This window comes from Lutra lutra, chromosome 8, assembly GCF_902655055.1.
Source record: "Lutra lutra chromosome 8, mLutLut1.2, whole genome shotgun sequence".
Taxonomy (NCBI): Eukaryota; Metazoa; Chordata; class Mammalia; order Carnivora; family Mustelidae; genus Lutra; species Lutra lutra.
Genome location: NC_062285.1, coordinates 54,174,538 through 54,187,151, shown reverse-complemented (window position 1 = coordinate 54,187,151; position 12,614 = coordinate 54,174,538). Strand labels below are relative to the sequence as shown.

General features: G+C 38.8%; 1 protein-coding gene across 2 annotated transcripts; it reads left to right on the top strand.

Moving 5' to 3' along the window:
• Positions 1-7,515: 7,515 nt before the first annotated feature.
• Positions 7,516-11,251, top strand: MUCL1 (mucin like 1). Of its 2 annotated transcripts, XM_047743266.1 has the most exons (5): positions 7,516-7,620; positions 8,093-8,125; positions 9,771-9,836; positions 9,867-9,914; positions 11,050-11,251. In XM_047743266.1, the coding sequence occupies exons 1-5, from the start codon at positions 7,563-7,565 to the stop codon at positions 11,082-11,084; spliced, it is 240 nt and encodes a 79-aa protein (XP_047599222.1). In that variant the 5' UTR covers positions 7,516-7,562; the 3' UTR covers positions 11,085-11,251. The 2 variants fall into 2 exon arrangements, with proteins under 2 accessions (XP_047599222.1, XP_047599221.1); XM_047743265.1 differs by having other exon boundaries at positions 9,771-9,914.
• The last annotated feature ends 1,363 nt before the right edge of the window (positions 11,252-12,614 follow it).

The window sequence follows — 12,614 nt, the reverse complement described above, 5'->3', positions numbered from 1 at the left end:
GTTTTCTTACAAACCCAGAATATAGTTTCTCATTTTAGTAACTTCAACATTGATGCAATACTTTTGTGTCCTCTAAAACCTGTACCCAATATCGGCCAGTATTTGACCCAGAAAGATCCCTTATAAAATTTTATTACTCTAATACATGATCATATATTTCATTTAAATACTTGGCATCTTAGTCTTCTTTATTTGGGAACATTGTTTCTGACTTAAAAAAATCTTTTATGACATTGATAAATTTAAGAATACATTCCTCTTCCCATTTTTGAAAGTGGCAAGAATTTCCTCATTTGGGTTTTTTTTTTAAAGATCTTATTTATTTATTTGACAGAGAGAGACACAGAAAGAGAGAAAACACGAGCAGAGGGAGTAGGAAAGGGAGAAGCAGCCTTCCTGCAGAGTGGGGAGCCTGATATGGGACTCGATCGAAGGACTCTAGGATCATGACCTGAGCCCAAGGCAGACACTTCATGACTGAGGCACCCAGGCACCCCATTGGGTTTAAAAAAATTTTTCCTCATAATTAGATCCAGGTTATGCATTTGCTACTTAAGTACTTCATAGGGGACATTTTGTCCTATGAAGGAAAAGTGATGAATTCTTTTTTTAAATTAACATATAATGTATTATTTGTTTCAGGGGTACAGGTTTGTGAATCATCAGTCTTACACAATTCACAACACTCACCATAGCACATACCCTTCCCAATGTCCATCATCCAGCCACCCTATCCCTACCTCCACTCCAGCAGCCCTCAGTTTGTTTCCTGAGATTAAAAGTCTTTTATGGTTTGTCTCCCTCCTTGGTTCCATCTTGTTTCTAAATGATGAATTATTTTATTTCTTTTCAGTGCTCCAGAATTCATTGTTTATGCACCACACCCAGTGCTCCATGCAATACGTGCCCTCCATAATACCCACCACCAGGCTCACCCAACCCTCCGCTCCAAACCCTCAGTTTGTTTCTCAGAGTCCACAGTCTCTCATGGTTTGTCTCGCCCTCCAATTTCCCTCAACTCACTTCTCCTCTCCATCTCCCAATGTCCTTGGTTTTATTCCTTATGCTCCACAAGTAAGTGTAACCATATGATGATTGACTCTCTCTGCTTGACTTATTTCACTCAGCATGATCTCTTACAGTCCCGTCCATGTTGATACAAAAGTTGGGTATATGATGAATTCTGAAGAGGCTAATTCATGTGGATTTCAAGTCTATTGTCTATACTTACAATGAAATTATTGTAGACTTGAGGCTTGATGCAGTACAGACTTCCTGTTGAAAGATGTATTTTTGAGGTTTTGATGCAAATTAATATCTCCCTAGAGTCTGTTTTCATCAAAGGGCTCTAAGTCTTTTTTTTTTGGACAATGGTGCAAAATAGATGAATAGTAATGGCAGATAAAAGTGATACAATGTCCAAGAAACCTGAGCAGGTTTTTCAACAAATAGTTGCCAATGTGCAAAATCAACATCCAGCAAATGTGATGATCCAAGCCCGAGAAGGTAAATGTCAGGGTGGATGGTGGTGAGCAGGAAGAAAGAGACTTGGTTGAATTTGGTCTGCTTTGCACCATATTCAGATGATACCACTTTGAGGAAGAAAACTGGAACTATGAGTGTTGTCAGATGTCAAGAAGGGTAATGGGATGATCAAAGATTGAAGGAATAAGTGTGAGGGTCAAGGGAGGAGAGGAGGAAGAAAAAGTAGCTCCTTTAAGTATTCCAGAGTGCACCTGACATTGTATTCAGAAAGGTGTTTTGCTAGGATGTCAGTGAGGACATTCTCTAAGTGTCATTGTTTTCAGATTTCTAGGAAGGAGATTTTGGATGCCTGAGAATGATGAACAGTCTTTGACATTTAAGTAAAACAATGGCCATTTGTTAGCAAATACTGGATGTGGTCAAGGGATAATGGGAGCTATCATTTAACTGAGTATGACAAAAACATCTGGACTAGATCTAGACTAGTGTAGAGAGAGATGGGAAGATCTTCAAAAAATGAAAAGAATGCAGAATACAATAAAAGAAGAAGTAACAATGCAGTATTCCTCAAAAGACAGAAATAGAAATAAAGCAATAAATTTGGAGACTATCCTTCTGAATGTTTAGGTTCATAGGAGAACATTTTGTGGTTTGCCCTGGGTTTTCTAGCAGGGAGGAGTCATTCACACTTAATGGGCAGACGATGGGCAATGTTAGAAACTGATATAAACTGTGAGTAGGATGAGCCTAGATTGGGAAATTAAGAACTGGTAAAATATTCAGAAGTTCCTTTTGTTGATTATGAAAAGCCAATGGTGGGGAGAATGTGTGTTTAAGAGAAATCTTTCTGACAGCATAATAACTAACAAGGACACCTGGAAGTTCTGGAAAGAACTTCCCTGGGTTTTCACTGCAGGAAATACTATGAGATATTAAGTAAGGTACAGCTGAGTGATGGATATGCTTCACTTGTGTGTGTGGAAGTCGTATCTTCCTCTGTGGGTGCATGTTGCTTTTTGTGCAACTCTGTATACCCAGATTTCTTTGATTATAGAGATTTGAGACAATTAAGTACCTTTGTAAGCTAAACACAATTGGAACTCACTTTCACTTAATTTTTTTAATGGGATTCCTGACTGCGTAAGTCTTCTTTGTCTATTTTTTATCATAACTTATACACATAGCCTGAGGTTTTAATTTCCAAGAAGTCATTCACATCCACTTGTCTTTATTTTTCATAGTATACTCCCTCCCTGATCCTTAAGAAAAGTTCTCTCCCTTTGTTTTATGCTTTCATATGAATTTCTATTGTACTAATTTATACATTCCTAATTCATTTCTCAGAAGCTTATTAAATGCTTGACACTCTTCTAAGTTCCATGGAGTAGTGTTGAACAACTTAACTTTTGTTCCCTTAGATCTTATTTATTGAGGGGAGGCAGAAAACCGACAAACAAAGAACAAAGACACAAAAAGCCAAGAAAATATCAAGTAGTGATAACTATTATGATGGGAATAAAGTCAAGTTATGTGACTGTGACTGAGGGGTACTTTGGTTTGGAAGCCATCAGAGACTCTCCTGAAGAGGTGATGTTGAGGTTGAGACTGAAAGGCAATGACGTATGACAGTAGTTACATGTACTGGACACATAGAAACCGGCTGCATCTCTATTTGGTGTTTGGTACACTTTCAGGATTCTATTGCTGGAGAGTCACTGTGTACTCTTGTGTGTGCCTCAGCTCCCTGAAGGCAGAACGGGTCAAGATGTTCCCTTTGGCGCTAGCTCCCAATCCTACTGGAACTCCCATTGCCCTAGGACGTCTCTTCAACCCTCATCAATCTGTGTCTTGTTAACTCTTGTTTTGTGGAGACTCAGTTGTGTGTCCTTGTCCATGGCAGCCCAGGATGGCTGCAGAGGCTTCTACCTCTGAGCAGTGTACAGTGGGAGAGAGGAGTCTGGTTTTGGATTGAGTCCTTGATGTTTTACTCTAGAACCTGTCTTCAGGTGAAACTGCTTTTCTGGTTTGGTCTCAGAGCTAGTCTCCCTTTCAAATATGCTCCAGAGTGTGCAGTGGGGACCAGGGCCAACCTCATGATCATTGGAAAAATCAGGGATTAGAGAGCTCTGATCTCTGTGCAGGAGCAATAATGTGTTGGTGATTTAAGATGACCCCATTACATGTTTCTCAAGTTGTTTAATATAAAAACTATAATAAATATGAAAGCAATCCTTGAATAAAACATCTAAAAATTGTGAATAAAATAAACATATGTGTTATATTGGAAAACTTGTGATTTTAAGAAGGATGAAAATGGTAATATTACTCATCTGGTATAAGCCTTAAGTGATAAGAACTGAATACAGAGAGGTTAACAGATGTTATTGGACAAAACCTGAGAGTGAAAGCTAAAATGGAGAACAAATAGATCAGTATGCTCAAGTGCGCTATAATTAGGAAATGCAAATTAGCAAGACAAATATTGCTTCTGACATATCAGATACACAGAGTTAAATCTGGATAACAGTTAGTGCTGTGAGAGAGGGTAGGAAAAACATGCTCCTATATTCTGTCAATATTAGTTTTTAATATTGGGAAATATTATATAAATAATAAATAAATATAAATATAATATAAATAAATAGAAATAATATAAGATATAAATGTATTTATATATAAAATAAAAACAAATATATAGTATCTGGGAAAATAATTTAAATATATCTATAAATATATATCTATATATCTATAGATATATAAAAATATATATAAATAAATAAACAATTTAAATTGTACATATGATTTTATTAAAAAACCCCCTGGAGACCTATAGCAACTTTTGTATGTATGGACACAGTCCAAAGGATATGAATGGCTTCATGACTAGTAGCACCAAAACACTAGAAATGATCTGGATTCCCACCAACAGGGAGAGTAAATGATGATATAGGAAAGCCAGTGAGAAGGATGCTGTAGATGTGCAGTGACTGACCTGGGTTTCTAGGAAGTAGAGTTGAATGTACAACAAAGAGAGAATGGTCTGGAATAAAATGCCATTTTTAAAAACCACTTTGTAAGACACAAGCAAATACAGACATATGTTTGTAGAGACACACGTTGTAGAGACACACATTTGCACATGGACAAACTCATTTAACATGTGCTTTTTGGTGGTGGGAACAGTGATAGAATGGAATGCTAGGCATGGAGAAGCATGTGATCACATACACATTTAAATGTTTAGGAGATGTGTCATTACCAAAGTAATAATGGCAGTTATCTTACTGTATTGGAAGATATGATGAGTTTTACTTCTACTTCTTACACATACTTCTATTTTAATTTTTATAATGAAAATTATGAAAATACTAAGTTTTGGGGAAGGGGAGTTTCTGTTTCTTTTTCTTCGGAATATGTTTTGTTTTGATTTTTTTTTTTTGAGTATTAACTCTCCACCATAATTTGAAGTAGGTGCCTAATGGCAGAAGTGAAGTTACCTAGGACCAGGACATCCCCTTTTCTCAGAGTGCAGAGCACCTTCTCAGTGATTTCCGCTGCATTTTCTGATCTACTTGATGAGAACCCCCAGCATGTCTTGGCAAGCAGAGAGGCTTTTGTGCTTCAGATACTCACTCAAAAGAAGGAAGAGCTCTCTGGGTTGTTCTTTCACTCATTATTGTAAGTTTGTACCTTTAAACAACATCTGTCCTGTCACTCCCCACCCCATCCAAGGTAATAACAGTTCTAACATCTGTTTTTATGAGTTTGGTTTTTTTAGAATCCGTGTGTAAGTGATACCTTGCAACAGTTGTGTTTCTCTGACTTATCTCACTTAGCATAATGTGCTCAGGGTCTATCCTTGTAGGCAGTGGGAGCTGTCCTTCTTCCTCATGTCTAAATTATATATTATGTATATACATACAGGTATAGGTACATATGTATACACACACACACACACACACACACACACACACACACACACACACACCTCTTTCTTATCCATTTACCCACTGATGGACATGTGGTTGTTTCCATTATCTTAGTTATTTGAATAATGCTGCAATAAACATGGGAGGGCAGATGTATCTTCAAAATCAAGTTTTCATTTCCTTTGGGTATATTCTGAGAAGGTGGATTGCTGGTACACATAGTAGATCAATTTGTCACTTTTTGTGGAACTTTCATATTTTTTCCATAGTGGGTGCACCAGTTTACATTCCTACCAGCAGTATACTGTGATTTTCTTTTCTGCACAAGCTTGCCAACACTTTTTATCTTTTGTTTTGTTGATGACAGTCATTTTAAAAGGTGTGAGGGTGATATCTCAGTGTGATTTTGACTTGGATTGCCCTGATGATTTGTAAGCCCTAGAGATCTAATGCACAATATAGTGATAGGCACAATATAGACAATAATATTTTGTGTTAATCCTCAAACTTGCTAGGAGAGTAGAACTTAATTATTCCAACCTATAAAAAGAAATGATCATTATGTAACATGATAGAGGTGGTACTTAATGCTCCAATGGCAATCATACAAATCTATCAAATTAATGTGTAGTGTACTTTAAATTTACATAGTGTTAAATATCAAGTATATTTAAATTAAAAGAGGAAGTAGTTGTTGAATGATGTTCCATAGGACAGAGATTCTTCCATTGAGGGTATGTTACTAAAAGGCATTCTCTGTAGGAACAGAAACAACTGTTTAAGTGTTAGAGCCATTTAACTGTAAAGGAACATTTAGATGGTGGTGATTTCTCATCATTTCCAAGTCTTCCAAGACACGTCCAGTACCTTTCATTGGAGACCTGGATGGTTCCCACACTTGGTTGTGATGTGAATCTGGAGTTAATATCATTGTCACATTTACTTAGCTGGGGTGTGTGACAAATAAGGGCAAGTAGTTTGACAAGCTGTGGTGCAGTGTTGGGCCCTACTCAGCACCTAAAGACAGACGTGAAGGAATAAGGGACTTCCACCTACTTTTTCCTTTCCTGGGAACACACTTTCCTGAGATGTAGCAGGATTGGTTCCTCAGCATCTTCAAGGCTTTGTTCTGATATACGTTTCCCATACTACTTTTTTTGAATACCTTATCTAAGATTGTAACCTTACTTTCTGTCTGCAGTGATACTCTCCTTTCTTTCTTGTATTATTATTTATTAGGCCTCATCATTTTACAAACTACACACTATTTCCCTTCACCGTATTCCCTTCTCTCTATCCCTTTCTTCCTTTCTGTTTACTTTCAGTGGGTGAATTCCCATAATTGTATGTGTCATATAGCATTTTTATGTGTTTTATTCATTGCCATTTCTCTAAAGTATAGCAGTCAATAAATATTTATTGCATGAATGTATTGATTCAATACCTGTCTTAATTAACAAATGTTTGTTTCATTTTCTATCTTCTTTCTCTTTGTGAATTTTTCCACAAGAAGTGATTAAATTCGTAGAGAGCCTATCAGTGTGGGCTCACTGTGTATGAATGTCAGATGACACTACCTACATGTACATGAGGGAGGCCATTGCTGGAGGAAGGTACAGCCTGACCTAGGTAGATAGTTCTGAAAGCAGCTGCCATTCCCTGATGATTCTGCTTTCGGGAAACCTAGGGCTAAGAAAGGTGTAGGTGTCCAACATCTAATGTGTATGAAAGGAGCATTGCAGGTTTCAGCAATCCTGCAAGGCTTGGTATCTGACTCCTCCTGCTTGTCAGCAGAGGAGGTAATCACGGTGCCATTCTATCATACAAGGTGAGAGGAAGCCTGGAAACAAAGTTGTTTTCTGGCAGATGTTCAAATGAGAAACTCTTGACCTGGAACCTGTGTCAGAATCAAGGGACTGAAGTTGTGATCTTTCCAAAGGGACTTTGGCTGTGCTGTTGACTCTCCAGTGGTTTCTCTGAATACCAACATTTCTTAAAATTAACTGGCCCAGATTCTGATCTGGTAACTCCTGATTGGTGCCCTTTGCCTATATAATGTCAGGATGTGGCCTGCTGGAGTCAGAGTCCTACATCCTCCTGAGCTCTGACACTTTCTTCTCTGTGCTCCCTACTAATCAATTCACCAGCATGAAGGTCTTCGTGATGCTGTTACTGGTGGCAGTTTCCACCTTTCTGGTCTCAGGCCGTAAGTAAAGATACTTACCTTAAATAAGATGGAGCAAGGGGACATCATGATATAAATTCTGTGTGGATGTAGGTTTGGAGGGGCTTAGAATGCTGGCCCCCTCTACTCCACTACCCTGTTCCATTCCCATTTTGCCTGACCACTCAAGATAGAGAGGACTCTTAGGCTTTGACAATTCATTCAGATCTTTGCTCAGTTTTAAACTCAGATTGCAACTTCATCATTAGTTCAGGACAACATATTTAATAAGGTCATCTGAAGTTGGTATCAGGAAAGCACAATGGAGATGTGTTATGCTTTTTGTGGGATTTTGTGGGTTTCATATCATCTGTGCGTGTTTTTGTGCTCAACATGTGTAGGAAAGCCCAAGGTTCAATTGCGAAAACCTGCAATATTGTCCATATTCTCTCTTCCCTTATTAACCCCCAAATCAGTATTCAACTTTCACCTATTTTTTCTTTTTCTCTTTCAGAGTCTACCAGTGCTCCATCTGATAGCTCTACTGGTAAGTCTTTGCTTGTACCTTCCTCTCTTGAGTGTTTTCCCAGACATCTTATTCTCAAAGCTGCCATATGAGACAGGGTATAGAGACTCCAAAGCAGAAGACTAGTGAAGCCACACTGATGCTTCTAAAGTTCATTGTGAACATAGAAATATGTGTTGATTTCTTATACATTATTAGAGAATATAAATTCTCTGGCATGGATTGACATAAATTGTGGATTATTATTCATTGTCCTGTAGCAGAAATGACAAGGTAAGGTGGTCTGAATTTGTGATCTGTGAATTCAGAGAGATGCATGTAAAGCCTTTTTACTATGGTGATTACCATAAATTGTTGGGCTGAATACATGGCTAGTGTGAAAAGAGGGATTAAGAAGTCTCAAGATGATGGAAGAGAATGTAGACGCTGAAGGTGATATAGAAATGTCGGCATTAGAGCTCATGAGAGTATGGAATGCAAACTGTAGAATGTAGGGCTGAAGTAGCAGGATGGCCTTAAGCTTTGTTCTTTGTAATGGTGTATATGCTTTATTTCCAGGCTGAAGTGTGTTTTCCTTCTGTAATCTGAAACCCAAGATTGTGGACCAAACCTCTTTCTTGGGTTTCTCCCATATTGTCCTGTATGTCCAACGCCATGTGTGTTGTGCTCATGAAGACATGAGGGAGAGTTCTCTTTTTGTCCTCCACAGTTGGAGACCTGTGTCTTTTGGTCATAAGGGCATAAACTGTGGTCAGATCTCACACACAGAACCATATGTCTTACATGGCCCCATGTGGGGCCAGTTGAAAACACTGTCCTCTCTCCTGAATGAGGACTGAGAAAACATGGCCAGAGTGTGGGTATGGAGAATGATCTATCCCCTTGTTGAGGTAAATATAACTTACAAATGTAGGGTCTGACTCTGCCTATTTGTTAGGAGCTTTGGTGTAAGGTGTAGAGAGTGATAGTGGCCATTAATCTTACCGTGAACATGGGATGATTGATGGAACATTTACTTACTTTATCTTTGCCAGAATAGCATTAATGTCTCCTGTTACGTCTAATGTGGCTCACCTAGATATTTCTGTAACAGATGGAGTCTAAGTTGAACAACAGACCATACAAATATAATCCCATTTCAGGCTGGAACCTGAGGGAAGGAATTCTGCTTCTTTCAAAGAAAGGAGATCCTATTGGTCTAATGTGAGATACATGATCTTATTCTTTCTTCTCTTCTCTAGTATAGTCTACCCCACTACTCACATTCATTCATGTTGCAGTGGAAACTAAAGAGTTCAAATTAGCCCATGGGAGGGCACCAGAAATTCAGCCATCTAAGGGTTCTCTTGTTGCCTCTGAGCCACAATCCCTGAAAATCGGAACACATATGAATTTGGTGTTTTGTGCTCAGCCCTGGGAGAAAGTATTTCCTTGTATCCTCTCTTAATGTCACAGTCTTTGTAGGGAAACCCAAATCTTTCAGTGCTACAAGGTAGGGATACGAAGAATGAGGCTAAAGTGTGTAGCCAGGCTAAGGGTATGACAGGATTATTGACATTTGCAGAGATGAATTCAGAACGGGGAATGTACCTCCAAACTTAGGTGGGACAAATTTTGTTTCCTGGGGCGCAAGTGTTTCAGTTGTATATTTTCCTCCTAACTTCAGCTGCCTCTGATGCCACCACTGCTGCGGCCACCACTGCTGCGACTACCACTGCTGCGGCCACCACTACTGCGGCCACCACTGCAGCCACCACCACTGCAGCCCCTCGCTCCACAACCAGTGCTGCTCAAGGGACCACTCGACTGAGTAAGTTCTCCTCATCTAAATGATTTCTTTATGGGTCTCCTGGATTTCTTGTTTCTTGGATTCTATTGTTAGTGTAGACTCTCTTATGAGGAGGAGTTGGGTGTTGGGGAGGGTGGGAGGGTGAAGCCCTGAGAAAACTCTGTTTTCATTTTTCTCTAATTCTTTTTGATTTCACAAATCAAGTAAGATAGATCTCAGAGAAGCCTGAGTTTGCAACCTCTTGTCCACCATTATTACTTTCATGGTCTTGAAACACTAGCATTTCATAGGGAAAATTCATCTTGGTAGAAATACCATTGAAAAGACCACAGTAAGTTTCTCCTTGGAACCAGGTTACTGTTTATGCTTGTGTTTTTCTTTTTCATCAAAAAAGTTTCTGTTTCTTTGAAAGACTTTTCCAAAAATAGACAACAGTTCTAAAATGATGCTTCCTTGAAGCAGAAGCTTCTGAGCATCATTTAGAATATTTCTGGGAATTTGAACATTCTTTGAGGCTCAAGATAGTAGAGTTTTCCTAGTTGTGGTTCATCTTTCCTGTCCTTCAACACTCATGGAACATCAGTTTATAAAATTTGTTGAATGTGGACATATGCCAGACATTTCAGTATACAATTCACATATCAATGTAATTTAAATCTCAGAGACACTACCAAGTGAACACTGTAAAGATGAAGAAATGGAAAACTTACAATGAAAGACTTTCCCCTGAACATACGGGAGAGATTGGATTTGTACTTAAAGTCTTGAGGAAACATTTTCAAATATGGCTTATAGTCTTCAGTGTTGGGGCCACTGCTTTTCACCTTGGTCAAGGATGTGCAATGGCAGCCAATGTGGGTGGTGAGAAAGGAGTAATACCTTTTGAGAAGAAGGCTGGTTGCTTTGTGCTCTAGTGGAAGGAAAATGAATGCATATTGCCTTACTTCCTGTTCTCTCTAAACTTCAAGCTTCCCTAGGCTCCTGTCTAGGTTGTAGAACCTGTTTTTTGGGGGGATGAATATGTCATATTCCTTCGACTCCATGGAATTTAATGCCATTTGACTTTTGTTAGTCTCCTTGCAGATTTCCAAGAAAGAAGCCACATTCTTCATCTTTTTTTGAAACCCTATTGACAATATATTTTATTGTCCTGCAGGCCTCCTGGATATCTTAAGGAGACTGCTGGGTTGAAATATTACTAAAATGGAATTAACCTGGGCCTTCTGCATTTGATCCTGCTGGGCTCAGCAACAATGTCTCCTCATTTGATTTAATTCAACTACTTACCACGTGTACCATCTCTTTCTTATCCCTAATCATTTTGTCTGTTTTCCAATAAAAAATAACACTGAGCAACATTAAAAGTCATTTATTTTTAAGCAGTAAGAGAGTGGTTGTTCAATGATTCTGTCACTCCCAATGACAGATGGCGATGCTTTGAATTTTATCTAGTCCTTCCTGTGTGATTGTGAATTATATTTTGTACAAGTGTACCCAGTTTTAAAATATAAGGCAAACTTCTTGGACATATCACTAGAGACTAGTTTTCTCTCACTTGAATGCACTAATCAACATTTACTAGTCAATGAAGTCCATTTTGGATACCATCAAACTCTACTATTAACTGAGCCATGATTATACTTTGTTCTGTAATGACTTAGGAGGTGAGAAGCAAGAGAGCAGCCTTGCCAGTGGGAATGGGCCTGGCATGGCTGGTCTTTGGAGGTGTTAGGGGCTGAGTTGGGCTGAGGGCTAGGAAATGGTGTTCTCCCATTGCATACATACAAAGTCACAGAAGATCAAAGGCAGTCCTGTGATGAAAGAGGAAAAGATCAGGATCACTTCCCAGTGTTGTTTCATGCAGACAGAAGCAATGCTAGTGTACCAAACCCACAACAGCACAGAACCCTTTTTCCTAGTTAGTGAGTAGTGCTGCTTCATTCCTATCTCAGCCTTGCTTCATTCCATTCTCTTCTGCTTCTTGAAAAGTTTTCGTAAGATCCTCATTTATAACATACTCATACTTCCTGACTGCGTCCAATCTAGGACAAGGCCTGCTTTCCTACAACTTCCCCCAAATCACCTAACACAAGCCCCATTTCTATGTAAGTGTTTTCTAAAATCCTTAAGCTGGGGCACCTCTCTGAAGTTCACTATATGTATGTTCTTCCCCACTGCAGTGATGATGAACCCAATCTGCTGAGCTACAGTTGGGTTCTTGGTGGGTTTTGGCTGGAGGGCTTAGATACCTGACCTCATAATGAGATGGATATTGTATATGAGTGAGTAGTGGTGTGATGTCCTTTCTGACATCTGTCCAGTTTTCACACACTTTCTCAATGGGAATCTTTAATCTTACCCTAGTTCTTACCAGCAGTACACAATTAATAAAAAGCAACATGCTCATGCTTTCATAAGGAAGTGATTGATTTTTGGATTTGTCCCACTAAATCTTTTTTTATTAGTTAAAAACAATTCTGGTCTGCCAATGGATGAGAGGTATAGGAGATTATTGAAGATTGAGTAGGTTGTGCTCTGATTGAGCTGGACTTGATGGGATCAAGGCTACGTAGGAAGTGCAACCTGCCTAGAGGGATTGGTATACCTTAAAAGACTTAGTTAACACCTTCATTTCCATAAGAGTTTGAGTCACCCTTGTATAATATGAATTTTCAGATACTAGATCTCAGTGTATGTTTATTGAATATCTACAGGGAAATA

What these genes read in the sequence shown, in the direction of transcription:
- MUCL1 (XM_047743265.1), top strand. Translation starts at nt 7,563, where the DNA reads ATGAAGGTCTTCGTGATGCTGTTACTGGTGGCAGTTTCCACCTTTCTG. An exon ending in CACCTTTCTGGTCTCAGGCC is followed by an intron (nt 7,621 to 8,092) that starts GTAAGTAAAGAT and finishes TTTCTCTTTCAG; the next exon opens with AGTCTACCAGTGCTCCATCT. An exon ending in TCCATCTGATAGCTCTACTG is followed by an intron (nt 8,126 to 9,770) that starts GTAAGTCTTTGC and finishes TCCTAACTTCAG; the next exon opens with CTGCCTCTGATGCCACCACT.